This window comes from Monosiga brevicollis, genomic scaffold, assembly GCF_000002865.3.
Source record: "Monosiga brevicollis MX1 MONBRscaffold_8 genomic scaffold, whole genome shotgun sequence".
NCBI classification, from domain to species: Eukaryota; class Choanoflagellata; order Craspedida; family Salpingoecidae; genus Monosiga; species Monosiga brevicollis.
The window spans coordinates 906,786-926,803 of NW_001865045.1; the positions used below are offsets into that span (position 1 = coordinate 906,786).

The window sequence follows — 20,018 nt, forward strand, 5'->3', positions numbered from 1 at the left end:
CACGCTGCTGGCCGCTTTCAATCAGCTGGCCCCAGTCGGTCGCCAACACTCAGCCAACGCCTCGCGCGCTGCCGTCAATGCTCGCAAGCAACGCTACCGTGACATCGTTGCATATGATCACACCCGCGTGAGCCTTGCAGCAGCTGGCGGCCACCTTGGCTCTGACTACATCAATGCCAACTATGTGGTGGGCTACGAAAAGGAAAGAGCCTACATTGCTTCTCAAGGTCCATTGCCCGACACGGTTGGGGACTTTTGGCGCATGGCCTGGGAACAAACCTCGCGAACCATTGTCATGGTGGCTCAAGTGCGCGAGAACAACCGTGTCAAGTGCGAGCTATACTGGCCAGCCGTTGATCACTCGGCTACGTACGGCCCATTGATGGTCTACGGGCGACGCGAAGAAGTTTTGTCCCCCAACGTGACGCGACGTTTGTTTGAAATCCACCACCAAGACGAAGACCGCGTGCAAGAGGTGGTACACCTACAAATGACCACGTGGCCGGACCATGGTTCCCCTCGCAACCCCGAGGCCTTTTTGGAGCTCCATCGTCGCTTCCGAGAGGCACAAAGGAATGCACGCAACTCACGCTCAGGGCCGGTGGGGCTGCCTATAGTACACTGCAGCGCTGGTGTTGGACGTTCTGGCACCTTTATCTGTTTGGACACGGTCTTTGAAACGCTGCTGGCAGGTCGTGACCCGGTCGAGCCGCTGGCCATTATCAGCCGCCTGCGCAATTGTCGCAATTTCATGGTCCAGGCCGTGGATCAACTCGACTTTATCTTCCGGGCGATTCCTGTCATGATCCAACAGTTGCTGGCCGATGCCCAAGCACAAGCCGAGCGCAAAGCCAATCCACCCCAACCTGCTTCTCAGCCGGATTCGACAAATACCATGGAGTCACTCTCGGAGCAGGAACAGTTTGAGTTGGCGCTTGCCATGTCACTTAGCGATACAACTGGTGCCGAAGAACCGGCCGGTGCCTCAACGGAAGGGCTGTCCGTGACGTCAAAGGCGGACTCGTTACCAGTAACAGCACAGCTGATTGAGCTGCCCCGTCATTATCTGGTCTACTACGTTGGCTCCCAAAGAGTCAAGCGCGATCGTGGCCAATCTGTTGTCACCAATGCCCTGACCGCGGTCATCAAACGGGCGAAGGTACTATCCGCATTTCAACAACCCATTGTTTAGCCGGCTCTTTCATCAAAGCTTTCTTCCTCTTTCTCCTTGGCTCACCTCATCTTGGCTTGTTCTGCCATGCTGTGCCAGGCTTTTAAACAACTCAATCTACGAGTCGACCAGACTGGCATTGAGCTCTTGGAGCTTGGGCAGCCGATGGGACTCTTGCATAAAATTAACCTCATCAGCTACTTTGAGGTTGGGGCTTTGCCCGACCCCCTGCGAGTCATGTGCAAGCAATTGCCTGCCAATCTCAAGGCGCCAGGCTTCACCGCCTTCATCAGCCATGTTAAGGACCGCAATGAATCTGTATGCCATTGTTTCATCAATGCAACCATGGAACAAACCGAGGAGACGCGTTTGGCCATCTCCGAAGCCTTAACGCAAGCTTCAGCTGCTCTTGGTCGCCGCTATCAGCCCGTTGCTGCTCTTGCGGAGGTATCTCCCTGCCACCCCGGACCCTCGTTCACATTACCCACATTGAGCTACCAAAAGTCTCCAATAATGTTGGACTCATCGGGCCTGTCAATGCGTAGGATGATTTGGAACTCGCTATGCAACTCTCCCTTGCTGAGGCCGAGTCTGGCGCTAGTTCCACAAAGCAGGATGAGACGGAGGAGGAACTGCAATTGGCTCTAGCTATATCTCAAAGTTTGGCAGAGCAGCAAGGCTCTGCCAGTGCCAGTGCCAGTGCCAGTGACAGTGCTAGTGCCAGTGCCAGTGCCAGCGCCAGCGCCAGTGCCAGTGCCAGTGCCAGTGCCAGTGCTAGTGCCAGTCATTCCGAAGCCAGCTTCAGTGCTGTTCAAGGTGGTCAAGATGGCCAATGGGACTCTTCAGGCAATACTACCTCTGCATCAAAACTTACAACCGCTTACACTACTCAGCTGAATGGTCGTGATGGGCGCCTCGCATCTACGGCTGCCGGCTCCAAAGCTGCCCCGTCCCGTCGTAACCCATTTGACATGCCCCAGCGCCAGCCCTCAGCATCTACCTCCACTTCGCTGTCAACAACGTCAACCAAGCTTATCACGACGTCCCCGTCCAACCCGTTTGCCTCTGATGCAGCCCAGACAGCAGCAACTGATGTGGCGGTGACAGCAACCACGACCCGCACCATGCTGTCCTTTGGTGGGGCAGAGCTTGCGGGCGTAGACGATGGCATGGGCGTCACCCTGGCTGATAACGAGGACTACATGCCTACGCTGGAAAATTACAACACGAGCACAGACGTTGGAGCTGGTGCAACAGCTGCTGCCTCCCAACTTGCTGAGCTTGAGCTCGAAGGTCCAGACACAAGCGACTCTGGCGGCCATATCCGCACAGAAGCTGAAAAACTCATCTTGGAAGCACAGGTTAGTGCGTGGGCAAGCTGCACCTTAGCTTGGCTCCAGAAGACGCACCGTCTCATGTTTGTCTGATTGTTTATTTGGTTTTTTGTTGTTTGAAAAAATGTCTAGGCTAAATTTCGCGCAGCGAGGTCGGAGAGCTGCTCCTCCGATCGGATGGAAAATCCTGCCACTCCACCCCAAACAGGTGTCTTCGGCTCGCCACAAGCCGTTGCTGCTGCTGTGGGCGTGCAGCATTTGGAAGATGAATCCAGCGCCTAGCGAGGGGCAGAAGAGTGGCATGTAGTCCAATGTAGTTCTCGGCGAGTCAAGTTCATGTGATCAGCAAGTCCACGTCCATGTCCCACGTCAGCCTAAGAACAGATGGACGACCCACAATCATGGGAGTTAACAATATGGCCCAAAGTGTTGTGATGTTCCCGAAACAAATTGAAAATGGGATTGTGCAACATGTTTTGCTTTCCGCTGTGATTTTTCGTCCCTCTGCTTTGGTCCAAAACCAATGTTGCCTTTTTTGCTTTTTGCTCACTCACTACCAAGTCCGACGCAACTTGCGTCCCGCTCTTCGCACTTCCAGCGAATGATGTTGTCATCAGATGGATGAATGCGCGATATGCCACATACCTGGACTCGGTTAGCCAAGGCAGAACAGACACCACCGTCCGCTGATCAACGCGATAACCTTGCAGTGCACGAACGAGATAAACCTCGCCTGACAGGACATGAGCAAACTTGCGCACAGCCAGAACGCAGGCGCAAGCCTCGCCGGCTTTGGGTCGCATAGCTGTGCCAAGACGCAGCAATCCAGTTGGTGATCCACACAAGTAGGCTGCAACCATCAGATGCCGCATGCTCAAGTCATTCGAAACCATAGGATGGGTCCCTGCGTGAGACCTAAGACAACACAAGCACGAAAGACACTGAGTTGGCGACCAAAAAAAGGCTTCTGTCTGATTGCACTTGGAAATTGGTTTGTCTTGGTCGTACGGTTTGCGGTTGTTTGTCGGGCGTTGCAAGCCCTGCCCAATAAAGTAGACAGCATCCAGGGCCCCCAAAACGGGACGAGCGACTACGTCGCCCATGATTTGCGCCGGTAACATTGCCACAGCTTGCAAACTAGCGCGTGGCCAAGTGCGCTGAGTAAGGGCAACCTTTTGTGCAGCAGTTTGACACAGTTCCTTGCTCCCCCCCGCTCAAGCTCATGTGCAGCGACGTACTCTGGTGCTTGCTCTGCTGTCAGTAGTTCCATCGGTCGTTGAACAACACTGGCTACGGCGCCAAGTACACCTAGTGACATGCCTGATGAAATCGAACGCGCGCATCGGCGTGAGCAACGGCAGATGATTCAGTAACGGTCGAAGAGTCACAGCCATACTTTTAGCGCCTGCTGCAAAACCCTGCCAAAATGAGCTAGCACTGTTGCGGTGAAAAGTGCTGCGTTCCGTGGCGCTGTGCCAGACAATGTTGAAAAGTTGACACGCGACAAACAAGATATCAGCCTAATCCAAGTTCTCGCCCGAACCCTTTTTTCCACTCATGAAATCAAAGGCCAAGAAGTCGGGCCGTGGTTCACACACACACACACACACACACACACACACACACACACACACACACACACACACACACACACACACACACACACACACACACACACACACACACACACACACACACACACACACACACACACACACACACACACACTTACCGGAAGCTGTGAAAGTCGACATCATGATGAAGAAACTCGATGCCCCGGGAAGCTTCGCGCGCTGCAGTGGAGGCACCCTCCGCCAGCTCGCTGCTCAAGTGGACAGCAGTTGCTTGTAGGATCCGGGTGGCACGTCGAGACATGGAGGCACCAGCCCACTCATTCCCAAATGTATGGTGCAGCTCTTCTTGAAGACGCTCAAAGATGGCCTTTGGACTACCCAAAATGGCGAGACTCGGCACCAACCAGCCGGCCCCAAGACAAATATCCGCCACGTAATGAGCTGCTACGACCTCTAGAAACCCTGAGGGTGTTGAAAAGTTTGATGGTCCACGAATGACAAGCTCGCTCAGCCGCAGCGTGAGATTATCCACTTGAGGAAGGCTGCCGAGGTCCAGCCGCGATGTGAGCCGGATTGCAAAGGGCGCCACGCGCCATGCAGCGATCAGCAAGGGATGTGCAGCTTCAAGAGGGTTTGAAGCGTGCTCAAAATATTCTGAATGCCTCTCCTGCGCCAACCCCAAGGCCCGCTGCAGTGCTGGTACTGTTCGAGCCGCCCAGGCATGCAGTTCCGATACCAAATCTGGCTCCAAATGCACGGCCAAAAAGCCTGGCATGACCTCAAAAGAGCGGATCAAGCCACGTGAAGCAAGAACCGACCCGGTCACGCGACATGCCGGCTCGGTTCCAAGCCGCGCAACAACAAGTCGATCACGACGAAGCAAGGGGCTGTGTACTTGAACGTCTTGAAGAGTCAGACCAAAATCGCAGGGCAAGTCCTGCGCCGCCGCGGCGTGCAGTTCAAGTTCAACAACGTGCCCAGCCATGACAGGCTTCTGTTGTTTGCCCACAACGCATCGCAGGCGTCCAACGCGACCCGTCAATAAAACGTGGGGTAGCTCTGACACAATCAGGCGAACTTCCCAGCCATAAGCAGTTTGCATGACGAGAAGCGATGGTGCGTCTGGATCATCAACACGGGTGCGCACTTGGCTGGTAGTTGGCCCAATGTGAGCTGAAAATTGCCAGGCCACCGCCTCAGAGGCAGCCAACCTTACGTTCAGATTGAGATGCCAACTTTGGCCGCTGTGGTCCCAGAAGATACGATGTGGAAGCATATGCCACTGCCGCTCATGAAGCAACACTTGCCGATGTCCCCCGCGCTCCGACATAGACATAACATGTGCCTGTACTTCAAAGGAATGCGCTTCGGATTGGGCTGGACCTATGAAAGTCAAAAGCTTCTGCTCGGGCCGTGATTGGATGCGAGCTCCACGTGCATCCCAAGACACGTGAAGCACTGGCCGGATGACCAAGTCATCCACCGGCATCAAACGACGCGAGCCTGGACGTGAAGCTGGCCAGCTAGTCTGCAAGATGATTCCGTAGTGGGGAACGCGCAACTCGAGCACGGGTGGCGGCGAGCCGTCGGCGTCTGCGGCAGGCCTGGTAGATACGGTTGTGCTTGAACTAAAGAGTAGCTGCGATGGCCCAATGTGACCTCCAGCAAATTGTCCAGGACCTGTGAGCGAGCTTGGGCATGGAAATGACCCTGATACCTCAACAGGCAGCTGAGTTGAGTTCTGCAGCCAAAAAAGTCCTCGCAGACCGAAAACGTAGGCTTGTCCATCCAGGAGCGGTTCGCATGTCTAAAAAAAGGCATCCACACAGCTTGATCAGGCCTTGAAACAAGTCGACACACAAAAGTAGAACTTTCACGATTTGCGGTGACTTTTTATCGAGCTTACCACTTGCAAGTCATGATCTGAAGGCAGCGAATGACCCACGGTCCAGGCCGTTGCATGTGCACCACACGTCAGCGAAAGATCAAGATCAACTAAAGAGGTGATTTGAGCGGCTCGCAGCATTTCATCTGTAAGAAGCCAGGAAACACCAGGTTCAATCTCCCAGCTCGCAGAGTCACGAGGACCAAGAACTAGTCGGCAAGATACATTGGTGTAGTTGTGAACCCGCACGAAGGGCATTGCTTCCACTTTGAGGCTATCAGAATCCTTGCCATCAATCACCGCAGACCGAGCAGTACGTGCCATAAAAAGCACACCATCCGTTTGCCGAATATATACGGTCGATGTCGTTGTCAACTGAAACCAAGGAGCGAAAATTTCACTTGCCGTCCAAATCTGCCCCGTGGGCATGTGCAAAGCCAATTGAGCATTCCAAGTAGCGTTTGTACGAATGCGCAAGACGTGCCCCGCGAATTGAGTGTGAAGCATTACGGGTCTTGCTTCACCAGCACTGTGCTGTTGATGGACAACCATGATGCGCTTGGAGCTGGGCACCAAGGGTGCTGCTGCAGCCAGGTGGTCGCCAGCACGATTGACAAGGGCCCAAGACATTGTGGCTAGTTGCGTGCAAGTCATTGCAGTAGATGCCAGGGTAGGAATGGCCAAGCCGTTGTCCCAATACAAGTCCAATGGCGTCAGGTTTAAGACTACAACCTGCTCACCACCGGGCTGCACGGCAGCATGACAACCAACCTCGGGCAAAAAAATGGGGACTACAGGCAAATCGGCGACCGCGGCTTCCATTGCAAAATGCCCAGCCGCAGCTGTTGACCTTGCCAGTGTGCATGGGTTCTGAACCGCTGAGCGGATGCGGTTTGCGACGTGACTCCAGTCCTCATTGAGCATCAAGTCAATCAAACCAACTTGGCAACCCAGTGCCATTCGCTGAGGGTGCAAAGTTCCTGTCATCTCAAACTGCTCTACCTTCACAACTTTGCCTTGACACGGAGGGCCAGGCTCGAGGTCTAGTGCTGAGAACGACAGACTGGCGTGCACATGATTCAAATCTTCCAGGTCCAACGTGACTTCCGCACCTAAGCATTGCGATGCTATCACGGGAAGTGTGGTTGATTGGCGTTCCGTATCAGAGAAGCTTTCATCAATGCGGCATGCCACCTCGCCAATCTCGCCATGTGCTTGGATCCATGTTTGAGTGGGTGCCTCTTGACTGCGAACGTCGACGGCCCCAAGCAGCTCAGTTGCGCTGGGACACTTGATCAATCCTTGCTGCACATCCCCGCTCCCAGCCATGCTTGGCACAAGCTGTTCAATCAGCATACCACGAGAGGTTAGAAAGGCGTTGGGGTTTACAGCCGCTGACGGCGCCGAGAGAGACCCTTGTTCGGCACCGAGTACAATAATTACTTTGAATGTATGGGCGGCATGAGCGCGGGAAATGTGGTGCGTCGTTGTTCCTGGCCCAACACAAAGCTCGGCCAGAGGCATGAAGCGTTGTGTAGCCTAAAACGGCAGTTGAGGTACGTTAGCTGGTCTTGGACAAGCATGATATGGTCCCAACTTTGGCTAGCCCAGACGCTCGCCCCACCTTTTCCAAAAAGTACAGCATGAGACACGCCACCGGGTCAGCAGAGTTGCTGGGCAGCCATGAAGTTCTACCAGCGAGTGCCTATGAGCTGACGAGGGGTCCAAACATCGGTGCACTGGGATGCAAATACAGAACAGCGCCTACATCTTGAGAAACATGATCTGTCGCCGGTGTGGATATGTCCAAGTCAAGCTACCTAAGTGTTACAAGCAGGTCCCAAACGGCCACCCAAAATGAGGCAAGGTGCAAGTCTCTTGCCAGGGGAAGACGCTCGTCTTACCATTGTCGGACAAAAGCAGTTGGCGGGGCGTAGGTATTCCCGAACCGTGTGCCAGGCGCAAGGCACCGCTGTGCAAATCACTGCACTGGCTTGCATGTCGATGATTTTGCCAGTTGGGTTCATCAGGCGCCGAGCTCGGCACAGTGTCTGATGACTCGGCTGACATTGGTGTTTGCTTGGCTGGGGCAGCTTGGAGCCATGCCAGCACATTCCGCCAAAATGGCAGAAGTGTGATGACAGCCTACGCGCAGCAAGCATGTTTCACAGAAGTTATTTGAACAGCCCAATCCGCAGCGAGGGCAAGATGATGGACATGGATAAGCGGCAACGGCAATGACCTGAGCACGGTCAGCACTAGCGCGCAAGACCACTGGAGGCACATTGCAACGGAGACCAGGGCTAATCATCGCAACAGCCTAGGAAACGCATGTGGCAATGACGGGCGTGATTGATGGGTGTAATTAGAAACGATGCAAAACAAAGCATGATTTGTTCATGGAAGATGAACTCGTTGGTCTAGGTATCAAACAGAGGGGTTGAAATGGGACAAGGATTCAAGAAGACACACGGACCGATAGTGAAGGTTGGAGCAGGGAACCACACAGCAGCGGCGCTTCGTCAGGTTCTGTCGTCAACATGATCGACAAAGATGCACCCCGAGCTTGAAGGGAAGCATTGTTCCAGACCATCTTCGCATTCACAAGTGCAGCCTCTGCTCTCAACGATTGGTCTTGCAGAATTGAGGGACGGAGCCCTGACGGATTGTTTGGTTCAATCAGGTTTTGCAAGTTTTGCAAATTTACGGCCAGCTCTGGCATGGTCAAAGTGATGGCAGTCGGTGCAATGTCAGCCCATGCTGCCCACGCCACGGCCACCATTCGTGCCGGGTTTGTCAGCGTGGATTTGTGAGCCTGCGACGTTGTGCACGTGTTCGCGGACGGTGTCATCCCTGTCGACGCGTGTGCAAGATCCAGGTTAAGATTGAACGCCGGTAGAGACACAGCCATTTCGGCCGCGGTGCCCCTAAGTGTAAGGCGTGGATCACCAGCCGCAGGCATGAGGACACCACGCACAACAGCATGTCTGTGATTGGCAAAGCTTGTCCAGTTGAGCTCTTTCCATGTCAACTGCGTATCCACCTCGACCACAGGGATCAGGCCCAATGACACGTTCAAATGCGCAATCTGCAATGCAGCGCCCTGAGCTCGCACGCAAAGCAATGGCACGCGACAGCTGACGCGCAAAATTGGGGTTTCTGGATGCCATTCACCCATGTCAGACAGCACGGAGACCGTGGACCAGCTTCGAGTATGCTTGTGTGCCCCGATCTCTCCCGGGCGACTGCTGGCTGCCGGTTTCAGCGTGCGTTGCACGATGAGGGTTGCCTGCTCCCCGATTTGCAGCAGAGGATCCAACAGGATGGGTTGAAGGTTAGGCGCGCGAAGGTGTATAGACCAAGCATCTGTTACGTCCAGCTCCATTTCCAAATCGCTTGCCAAGACCATCAAACGCTCATTCTCTGTGATCTTGCCGGCTGTTGCGTGCCCCGCCTTTGCCCTGGGCGCATTGACGGCCATGAAAACGTTCTTGACAGTAATTTTTGTCGCGTTGGTACTTGAGAAGATGGGCCCGGCACAACACTGGAGTGCATAAGGCTGCTTCGAAGCCATGGGGACGGTGAGGGACAGGCATATTGGCTGGATGCAAACGTCAAAATTGACGGGCGTAGCTGCCGGTAAAGCTGGGCGCTTGATAGGTGTCGTCTGACGTTGTCTCTTCAGGTGTGACTGTGGCTCCTGAGTGCCAACCAGAAGACTAGCATCAAAAATGGGGTCCAACAGGGTCAGAAGACGAATCAGCGTTTCAAGTGAAACATGCAGGGGCGGCAAGCTGCCGTGACAGCGAAGACGCCACGGTATGCTCGTAAGGTCACCCGTCATGTCCAGCTGACCATTGTGGTCCACCAAATCCTGCGTATCGGCGTTCAAAGAACCGGTGAGCCAGCGAGCTGTCAGAGCCACATACGCCGGCCGAGCATCAAGCACTAGGTGTGACTTGCTCCAAATGTGATGCCACACGGGACCCTGTACATCGGCGATGGCCAAGGAAACACTTTGCAGGTCCACTTTGACCGTGTAGGCCATTTTTGGCAGGAAAGACTGCGACGACACGTGATCTGACAAGCCCTGCTGCGTTGATGGCAGGCTGCGAATCAAGATGACAAGCTGAGACACCACCGACAACTGGACGGGATTGATTGCTACTGCCAATGTCACCAAATTGAAGCTCAGGTGGGGGTAAAAACGGTCGGCTGGGACAGAGTCAGCCGACTGCTGAGAGTCTGCCCGCCCCCAGCACAACTCGAGCTTGGAAAGATGAAACAGTGGTGAATCCCGGCTCAAATCGCCGTTCACGTGCGCATGGGCCAACGTTAGCTCTACAACTGGTTCAGCCGACTGGGGGGCCCAATAGCCATCAACATGGAGCGTCTGTGCTACAATGAGCAAGGATGTTGGGAGGGGCCCTTCCTCTGTTGCCGTTCCAATGGCTTCTGAGAATGCATCTGAAGTGCCTGTCGCAGTGTTCTCGACTGCCACTCCTAGTCGCACGCGGCATTCCAAGCTGGCAAGGTTCAGGTTGACGTTCCAGGCAGATGCACTTGTCTTGCGTTGACGTCGCTGGTGCCCAAGACTAGACGCAGATGTTGTTACCCCGACCTTGCCCGTAGTTTTGACTGGGTGCTGATGCGTGAAGGAGGCTCGCCCGTACGCAGCTAGAAGCTACCCCAAGAAGCAAGTAAGCGCCGAAAGTAAGAACAGAGCTGTAAACTCAGTTTTTAGCAAAGGTGAGAGCACACACCGTGGCGAGGTTGATGTCACAGCAGATGGGCGCCAAGCGAAGGCCAAGCCGAGTAATCACTGATCCATCGGTACTGCGACCACGCCTATGTTCGAGCAACGTCAGAAGCAAGCAGTATGCAAGGGTCGCACCCGTGGCCATGTTAATCGGATTTGCTGGCATGGGAAAAAGAAAAGCAACACAAAAGAGAAAAGAGGAGGAGGAGGAGGGTGGGGGAAGACAGAGACAGAGGGACACAGAGAGAGAAACAGACTGAACTTACGCCACGACCAGTCCGGCGCTGGATTTGTGAAGCTGCAGCAGCGCGTTTACGCTCGCTGGGCCAGCAGTGCCAGTTTGACTCAGGGGACGAAGTGTGGCTGATGGCACGGTGCGCGCGGCGCAAAAATGGCAAAAAGCGGCAAAGGATGGTTCGACCAAGACACAAAATGAAAGTCAAGTCAACACACGCTAAGAATGGCAATGCTTGACAAAGAATATCAGTACCCCTCACCTGCATAATCGAGGATCTGAAGCGACCAGGCCTCCAACTCTTCCAGTAACTCTACGCATAGCATCAAGGTATAGTGGGCAAACAACAGCAAGACCAAAGAGGACTGGAAAGGCGTTTGGCATACCAGCATCGGGCCAGTCCAAGGCTTCGGTCTGCCAAGCACGTTGTAGCTCGACGAGGCTGACGTGAGCGTGGACTTGAATGTCCAGCTCGGGCACAACCAGGTCAATGCGACAGCGCTCGAGACGTAGCCGAACGTTGGACAGCAAACGATTACCAGCCAGGCTCGCTGATGGCGGATTGGTCTCATCACCCAGTTTAGCGTCGCTGTTATCCTGGTCGTCGTCAGCGGCCAAGTCGGTGGCAACGACGTCTGGACCTTCGTGCCAGTGCCCATCTGCATCACAAAACGTTGCAGCGGACGAAGGTTCTGGACTCTCTTGTTTCGTCGAAGCGGCAGCGGTGCTTGTCGTGAGAAGCTGAAAGCGGAAAAAGGCGCCACTCACATCAAGAGACAGGGGCTCAGCACCGAGGGATAGCCAAGGTATGGCCAGGCGCAAACGCTCACACTGGCCATGCTCGCAGCGCAAGGGCACGCCCTGCTGGTGGAAGATCTGATTAAGTGCAGCACAGTTGAGTTGGACGTGCTCCAAAACCACGGCGCCCTCCCACAAGGAAAAGCTGATGCGATCAGGATCTAGGCCAATGGTGTAGGTACTGAGCCATTCCAGCACCTGTTGCTTGGCCAGTCGAGTGGCCATGGTGGCACGAGGCTTGCGCGAGGCGAGCCTCCGTCTCACTCTCGTCTCAGCATGCCCAGCTCTTGATCCATACAGGTTCTCAACAATGCTCAGAAGCCAGGTGATCTCGCCCACAACCAGACAAGGGCGGGGGCAACGCGCCGGACGCAGGGCTGCCTGGAGTGTGTGCGCTGTGCTGGAGCAACTTGATCAGGTCTCTCGAGTTTGATGCGTTGCGCAAAACTTCCACACACACACCACAATCAACTGCGGACACATTCCGCTTTTTCCGCTTTTTCCTGCTTTTTTCGCTTTTTTTTTTTTTTTTTTTTTTTTTTTTTTTTTTAACCGTTATTTTGCCTTTTCTCGCTTTCTCTCTCGTTGAATACGGGCGGTTGAGTCGCTCTTCACCACGATTGAGAAGAACAATGGTCCAAAACAACATGATTACGCTGAAGTTGGTTCTTACAAAGTTAGGCTGGCGATGATATGTTGAGATGAGGACATTAGCCGCTTCGAGGACATCCGAGTTGGATGAGAAGACACAATCACCGCGGCGGCAGCACGTGCTGCTCTCTGTTGGATTTTGAGATAAGGGAAGACGATGTGACACGACCATCAATTTCACAAGATCGGCACAGACTGAACCGAATACAAAACACCTTCTCGACAAAGCCTCTCCTCACAAAGTCAAGCAGAACAGACAGAAACAAAAGCCAAAGCACGATCCACCCCTCCTTCGAGTCTAGCTTTTGGTTAAAATTTGTCGGCACGCTTGCGACCCGTGTACTTGGTATCGGGACGCACCTCGCTAAGCAATGGGTGCAGGGGCAGCGATGACACGTGGTGAGACTGAGACGAAACGAGACACACAACAGGACAAGGGGGCGGGCGAGAGAGAGTAAACGCACCGCTGGCCAATCTGCTTGCGCCTGCGTTCCTTCTTCTGCATGATCCAATCGCGTCCCTTGGTGGCTCGCTGCTTGCGCTTGTCTAAAAACCGAGGAAGATGATTCAAACCGTGAATGGGGCCAGCTGCACACCACGCAGGTGGGTGGGGAAGAAAGAACACAGGTGCGTGTCATTCCCAACATACCACGACGCTCCTGCTTGGAAAAGGACGCGCCAGCACTTTGCTGATTGGCACCCTCTTCCCCCGTTTTGCCGCGCGGCACGTTGCCCACAACACCCGCAAACAGGCACAGGTAGATTCTGAGGCACATTCGGGGGACAAATCGGCCAGGCATTCGTGAGAAAGCTTTTGAAGCGCCGTTGGAGCTGAGTGTGTTCTGTCCGATCTGTCCGATCTGTCCGATCTGTCCAATCCTCAGTCTGACGACTCAAGACAGCACTTACTTCTTTGCACGTGTACTGTGAGGGTAATCCACAACAACGCCGCCGGTAAAGCCGGCCTTCATGGCTGCGTGCGTAATCATCTCCAGCTAGCAGAGGTGCGAATGTGAACAAACCGGTCAGCAAGCCACGGCGGTCCAAGCCCCCCCCCCCCCCCCCATGCAGAAGATGATGCCCACCCACCAAAGATCAGTGGGGAAGGAAGCAGATAGGCCGGGCCACTCATGAAATGACTTCATTCCCCCCATAAGTAAGCATGTTCTCCTTCAGGGAAGCTTAAAGGACATACCATACAACCATACAGCGTTGTGAAGAACTTTTTGAGGCGCTTGCGAGGCTCGTGCCACCGCTTGTCTTGGTTGCACAGCCACTGAAGTGCGGACACGCTGCCAAGGCGATATGGTCGTTAGATACGGCTATTAAACGCGCCAAGGGGTACATTTGAGCACTGAGCAAAGACCGCGTGTCTCACCTGATCACGCCATCGAAGGTTCCTGGTTTGTAAAAAGCCCCTTGGCCCATGTCTGCTTCAAACAGATCACCCTCGCAGCCGCGCTCGTTGGCAACATCTATTCAGCCCACGGCATGGGGTGTGATCGTCAGATGAAGGTAAGAGACGGGACTTTGGAACGTGGGCACAGCTTCACGGGACTCGGCAAAGCCAGGCATCGCACCCAACATGTCTCGGCTGATATCCATGCCGATCCAGATGTGACCACCATACGTCAGCTGCTCGCCAGAGAGACCAGAGCCGCAGCCCACATCGAGAAGAAAACAGGCGCGCTCAGCAGGCAAATTCAACAGCTCCAGACAGCGCTCCGTCAGCTGTCGCTGAATTTGAATCATGCGCGTACTGTGGACAAAGCCCGGTTGCGCACCAAGCAATGTCAGGGCAGAGGCACTTCGGAACCCGAGAGACATGAGTGTTGGCAACCTACTTTTGTGTATACTTGGCTGCTTCGTCGGCATTGTAAAACTGTCAAGGCAAGGCAAGCAGGCACCATAGGATTGAATGCCACAGCTCATTTACCATGTTCATCCCAGGCAAGGGCTCTGAGCTGTACTTACCAGCTCGGGCGGAGCGGCATACTCGGGGCGCGACATGATGAAGGCCGTTGGTGATGCTCGACCTGCTCAGGCTCGGAACCAAGTGTGCAAACGTTCAGTGTCCCTAACACCAGCCACTTCACACTCAGCGCTGACCACCTAAAGCACGCATCCGTCCATGAGACAAGAGCAAGAACCCAAACGCAGCCGCCATCGTACGTGCCGAGTCGCGTCCTCGCGTCTCTCTCTCTCTCTCTCGCTTCTCTCTCTCACCACGAGGTACAGTTGCTGGGATAAAGAAGTAAAATACTAATTGGGCACACACACACACACACACACACACACACACACACACACACACACACAAAAGATTTTTTTTTCTTTTCGAACTTTTTCAGTGACGACTCAGCCCAATACTGCGGCTCAGCTCCCACGAGACGGGTTGCACAGACCGCCATCATGGCGACAGGTATGCGGGTATAGTATGTGCGTGTGTGTTGTGCGCGGAGAGATGATCAAGGCGGTAAAGGTTTGTGCATCGCGATGGTTCACTTGGCTGGTGCCGGATGCTGGTGACCCGCCCGCGTAGAGTGGGATGACAAGGCCAACGCGTTGTTTCAGGAGCAAAGCATTGACGAGATCGCCGCCGCTCATGGCAAGCTTGTGTACGTCCAAGTTGCTCCAATTGCCGGTGGCAGCTCATGTCGTCGCCTGCCACGAGCCTCGCAGGCCTCATGGTTGTTGTGCTTCTTCAACTCGATTCCGTCTAGGAATGATATCAACTCCAAGAAACAAGACCTACGTCAGATGGTCGGGTATGTGATGCGCTTGCTGCCGCGCCCAGAGCCAAGGGCATAAGCTCCGTCAATCATGTTCCTGACCACTGATGGCGTATCGGATGCGGCCATAGGCAACGTTATCGCGAGCTACTGCAGGCCGCCAATGATATCAAGGACATGGCTGCAACTTCCGCCCAAACGATGGCCGGCGTGCAATTCCTGCAGCAACACTGCGATCAGGTTTGAGCTGTCTCCCATTCCATGCCAACATGTTTGCCTTGCTTGCTCAATGCGTGCCTTCGCCGCTGCCTCCGTCATTTGCTCGTTGCCATCAGTTGCTGGGCACCCCACTGCCCTTTTTCAATGCCTCATCCGAGGGAACCAAGCTGCAGCACACCGTTCCCCTTTACGCGCTGGCCGTCCAAGTAAAGCTCCTCCTAAAAGGGCCCGAGAAAGTGAGTCATGCTGCTGCTGGAATCAGGACTGCCTCGTGTTGAGGGCCCACGCCCCCACCTCATTGTCTGTGTTTGTTTGGCATTAGATCTGGGGTGCCCTTGAAACAAATCAGTTTCTCAAGGCTGTCTACATCTTCCAGCTCTGTTTGAAGATTGCCGAAACCCTTCAGGCAGGTTCAATGCAATTGTGACCGAGTCCCATGGCTTGAAACTCATTTCACTCCACCCACAGCGCAACCAAAGTGCTCTACAGCACTTTCCCATCATCAAGAGCAGCAGCGCCTCGCTTGGCCGCATGGACGCGGTTAGTCTTCACGTTCACCGCTTGAGCGTCAAAATCCTGCACACGTGCCAACCACAAGCCCTCTTGTACGTTGTTTGTAGGACATTGTGCAGCACTTGGAGCGCGTGATGGAGCAGGGTGGTGTCAATGCCGAGCGCTTGGTCTCTGCCCTGCTGGCCTGGCAATGTTGTACACAATCGACGCCAGACGCAGCCTTGACGCGGTTCCTGAGCCTTCAAACTCAAGGCATTGTGCTTCGTGCGCAATCTGCACTTCAAGACGCGACCATCAATAGCCGTGATGCCGTAAGGACAGGTTTTTTGTTTTGTTTTGTGTGGAGGACACGTGATGCGTCACATCTTCTCTCGATGCTTGCCTGTGCTTCATACACTTGAATTCCTTCTGCCTGGTGTTGCAGATGCATCGCATATCCATGTCCGTCTTCGATGCCATCGACATCCTGTACCACGTGGTTCTTCGTCCCGAGGACGACGGTGAAAGTAAGTTGATCATGAGAAGACTGAGCGGCTTCTTTCTTTTTTTTTTTCTCTTTTTTTTTCTTTGGGGTGGGGAAGCAAACCTCAGTTCTGCCATGGCTCACGCACAACCATTTGGGTTCTCGGTCAACAGCGCACGATCTCCCCTTGACCACGGCCGAGCGCATCTCGAGCCTAGAGCATGATGCCTCAGGTGCCTACCATCACCTGCTGCCTTCTATCAGGCCAACCAAGGTTCCGTTGCGTCTCATGCCTGAGCTGTATTTTTTTTTTTTTGCATTTGCGACGCCCAGAGCATGAGCGATGGCTCCGTAATATCACTGCCACGGAAAACGTGGAGCTCGAGACCATGCCTGACTACATCACAAAGTTTCATCTCAGATTCAAGGTCTGTTTGCCGCCCCAATCTATCACTCCTCTTTGAAAGACCCAAACTTCTCGATACTCTAAACTGTTCCTTACCTCATCTCATCTGACGCGGATAGCACACTGCACGGACCGCAACTCGCGCCGAATGGCAAGAGGAATGCCTCAACGTATGTTGCCCTTTTTTTTTTTTTTTTTGTTTACCCGATCCTGTCTCTCTTGCAACCCGCTCGTCAAGTTTTTGTGTGTGGTCTCGCCTTGATCCGTTCGTAAGGACTCTTCGCAGCCAATGCTAACTCCTGATTTCCCTCTCCGGATCTGTGCACAGTGGGCAGCCTCACTTGCCACAGAGCTCAAAATGTCCATCAAGAAGTTGCTTCGCAGGGTATGCCCCACAACTCGACTTGTTGACAAGCAATGGTGACCTCTCATCGCTTCCTGCTTTGATAGGTGGACACAGTGCCTGACCTTTGTGCCTTGCGCCATCATCTCACGACAACGCTCAAGGTAATTCCGACACACACCTCTGCTCTGCCATTCAGTGGCGATGTTTTATGTCCTGTGCTTGCCGTTGTTTTGGCTTACGCTGTTGTGGGTATCGCAGGAGCACGTGCGCTCCGCCGCGCGAAGTGAGAAGCTGGGTGTAGACTTGGGTCTGACGTCTACACTCATATCCCGCGAGGCACTGACAGAGGCTGTGTGCGGACGCGTCCTCGATCTGTGGGAGCTCTTGTGGGCCGAGCAACACGCCTTGCGTTGCCAAGCACTGCTTGGTCAAAGATTCGAACGAGGTTTGAACTTTTGTGATTGCAGCAAACGCGTAGCACGGGTTTGCCATTCACGTTTTCATTCTGCTCGGTTACAGCTGCTTCAGACGTCAAAACAGCAGCCGAGCGCTGCGCCAGTCAACTTTTGACTGGCGCCAAAGTCCGCGATTACAAGGATTTTATGGACGTGGCCGATGTGGCCTCTTACACCTGGAGTGCTGAGCGGGTGGACAATTACGACTACGGGCTCGTGTCGACCGAGTCGGGACCAGGTTCACAGAACAAAGTGTGTTCAAACTCGGGTTTATCAATGTCTTTCCTTTTATCGATGTCTTTCCCGGCAACGGCTTAGACCATGAGCAGCGAGGCCATGCATTGATCTATGGTCTCACCATCCCTTTTTCTTGCACCTCCCTCCGCGTAACCCCCTTTGGCGACGCTTTTAGATGGATCTGAAGACGAGTTGTAGCTTGGCTGCGCATGGCTTGTATGCGGACGTCGCGCATGCCTTGACTGCCTTTGAAGCCCAGCTCATGGGTAAGTTTCGCAGCACACCTCATGACAATCAAATCGGCGATATACGCTGCCTCACGTGTCAAATCACACCATCCCATAGCCATTGCCACCGAATCAGAGGAGATCTACGCCAACAAACAAAGCGATGCGGAGACCATACTTTTGCAACTTCGGGGTGAATCAAACACTGCCGATTTGACACAACAACAAGCTCACTGGCACTTTTTGCACGCTGAGGCCCTGCGGTCAGTGACTTTTGCAATGCCCATCTTGTACAGCTGCTGCAAGAACGCCCGCTGACGTTCAACACTTCTGTGTTTTTGTGCGTCTTGTTTACCGAGCAGCTCGGTGGACCAACTCGTCGAGGGCCTCCGTACGATTGGAGAAGGCATCATGAACAACCAGGATGGTGCGTCAAGAAGAGTTGCCCTTGGCCGCAGTTGATCATCCTGACCTCACATTGGCCCATCCGCTCACCTTGAACCTTTTTTTTTTTTTTTTTTTTTTTTTTTGTTTTTCTTTTGACCCCCGTCGATTTCAAATCATGATTCATAGCCACACTTTCCGCAAAGGGCTCCTGCCTGACCATGCTTGCCCGCCTTGCTCAAGGACTCATTTCGCGGTTTGTGAGCTAGTTGTCATTGCTTGTCGCAACCAATTTCTTCGTGACTGCTCACCCTTGCTTTCCAATCCGCATGCATGCCATTGCCTCGGTTTGTCTGTTTGCATAGCGCGCCGCTTCTTCGCGATTTGATTTTGATGCCATCTGCGGCAACCAATCGGCGGCGGCAGTATCAGGTCAGCACAAGGGTGCTGCTTGCGGCTCTCACTTAGCAAGAGCCTAGGTCCCGCCACTCTGCTCATTCTGCCTCACTTGGTGTATGGCATGCTTGCAGTCAAAGTCAACGCACTCTCAAGCCCTGGAAAGAGCCACCCTCAATTTGACAACCTGCGTCCTCACTCTGTTCGAAGCCTGGATGGACACATGGCTGATGCAAGAGAGCCCAGAGCTGCTGTCAGTATCTGCGAGTACCAGTGCAAATTTCTTGGGTCACCTTGGGAAGAAGTGCAACACATCACAACACCGCTCTGTCTTTGAATGTCCTGCTTTCATTGAATAATCTGCACGCATTAGCTCGAGACTGTTGGATTGCAACACCGCCAGCCCTGCTGGCTCTTCGACCCACGCTCTGGGTTGGCTCGTAGTAGCTACTGATGCGTCAAATGCCCCGGCTGATGCCTCAACAATTCGTTTACCCTCATGCCCATCAGCCGTACGTCGGTTGTGCTCATCATCACTTGCACGCCCATGACCTTGCCCAAGGCTCACCCATACTCGAATGGTGCTTTTTGCATGCAGGCTCTAATGCAGTATTTGGCTGTGATTTCGGGTGAAGCCTCACGATTGGGGCTTACTTATCTGCCGGAGCCGTTCCACACCTGCCTGCGCCAGAAGGTGTTGCAGCGTCTGGTGGAGGTGTACGCACAAGATCGCGATTGGACACAGTGCGTGAACCATTGCACATGCTGTGTACCACAGCGCCTCGCAACAACAGCCCTCTCTCCCTGAATTATCTCAGCATTGCGTTTGAATTCATCCACCCATGTGGTCGTGATATAGAGTGCCACAAACCACCCTTGTGCAAACGTTGGTCGATGTAGAATTTTTACTTGATGTGTTCCAGCTGGACACAGGTGCGCCATGCTGTGCCACAATGACATCAACATCCCTAGTCCTGGTCCTGACTCACTTGGCCCAATCTGCGCAATCTGTTCTCGCGCGTCACAGACGCCGTCCTTCAGTCTGTCCGCAAGGCAGTGCGGGGCGCCATTGACCCGTTTGACATGAATGTTTTTGCGCCACACTTGGAGGCTCTGAGAGCTCAACACTTCCAACACAGTCATCGCATGCTAGGACTTTTGGTGTGCGACCACAACCGTTTTCAGGATGCGCGCATAGGCACCGCAAACATCAAGCTGGATAGTTCTTCTGCC

General features: G+C 53.9%; 6 protein-coding genes across 6 annotated transcripts; 3 read left to right on the forward strand and 3 right to left on the reverse strand.

The window, feature by feature from the left end:
- Nucleotides 1–37: 37 nt before the first annotated feature.
- MONBRDRAFT_1775 (uncharacterized protein) lies at nt 38–796 on the forward strand (the record flags this gene model as incomplete). Its single annotated transcript, XM_001745202.1, has 1 exon — nt 38–796. A coding segment is annotated over one exon (759 nt), but the record flags the coding sequence as incomplete, so codon positions are not given.
- Nucleotides 797–1,734: 938 nt separating this feature from the next.
- MONBRDRAFT_7787 (uncharacterized protein) lies at nt 1,735–2,787 on the forward strand (the record flags this gene model as incomplete). Its single annotated transcript, XM_001745203.1, has 2 exons — nt 1,735–2,532; nt 2,638–2,787. 2 exons carry the CDS (start codon nt 1,735–1,737, stop codon nt 2,785–2,787), a joined length of 948 nt encoding a protein of 315 aa, XP_001745255.1.
- Nucleotides 2,788–3,051: 264 nt separating this feature from the next.
- On the reverse strand, nt 3,052–4,262 carry MONBRDRAFT_24979 (uncharacterized protein; the record flags this gene model as incomplete). Its single annotated transcript, XM_001745362.1, has 4 exons — nt 3,052–3,150; nt 3,225–3,420; nt 3,514–3,595; nt 4,049–4,262. The coding sequence occupies 4 exons, from the start codon at nt 4,260–4,262 to the stop codon at nt 3,052–3,054; spliced, it is 591 nt and encodes a 196-aa protein (XP_001745414.1).
- MONBRDRAFT_7788 (uncharacterized protein) lies at nt 4,234–11,981 on the reverse strand (the record flags this gene model as incomplete). Its single annotated transcript, XM_001745363.1, has 6 exons — nt 4,234–5,886; nt 5,986–7,503; nt 7,869–8,109; nt 8,733–10,648; nt 10,728–10,882; nt 11,345–11,981. 6 exons carry the CDS (start codon nt 11,979–11,981, stop codon nt 4,234–4,236), a joined length of 6,120 nt encoding a protein of 2,039 aa, XP_001745415.1.
- Nucleotides 11,982–12,567: 586 nt separating this feature from the next.
- Nucleotides 12,568–14,649, reverse strand: MONBRDRAFT_18922 (uncharacterized protein). Its single transcript, XM_001745364.1, has 11 exons — nt 14,634–14,649; nt 14,382–14,519; nt 14,252–14,289; nt 13,988–14,166; nt 13,786–13,882; nt 13,603–13,699; nt 13,493–13,534; nt 13,317–13,402; nt 13,057–13,172; nt 12,872–12,953; nt 12,568–12,771 (listed from the first exon to the last, which is right to left on the reverse strand). Exons 2-11 carry the CDS (start codon nt 14,415–14,417, stop codon nt 12,717–12,719), a joined length of 828 nt encoding a protein of 275 aa, XP_001745416.1. The 5' UTR covers nt 14,418–14,519; nt 14,634–14,649; the 3' UTR covers nt 12,568–12,716.
- A 170-nt stretch (nt 14,650–14,819) lies between these two features.
- Nucleotides 14,820–18,323, forward strand: MONBRDRAFT_7790 (uncharacterized protein; the record flags this gene model as incomplete). Its single annotated transcript, XM_001745204.1, has 10 exons — nt 14,820–14,829; nt 14,950–15,175; nt 15,271–15,379; nt 15,475–15,594; nt 15,827–15,898; nt 15,979–16,182; nt 16,296–16,377; nt 17,606–17,793; nt 17,954–18,044; nt 18,124–18,323. 10 exons carry the CDS (start codon nt 14,820–14,822, stop codon nt 18,321–18,323), a joined length of 1,302 nt encoding a protein of 433 aa, XP_001745256.1.
- Nucleotides 18,324–20,018: the final 1,695 nt, after the last annotated feature.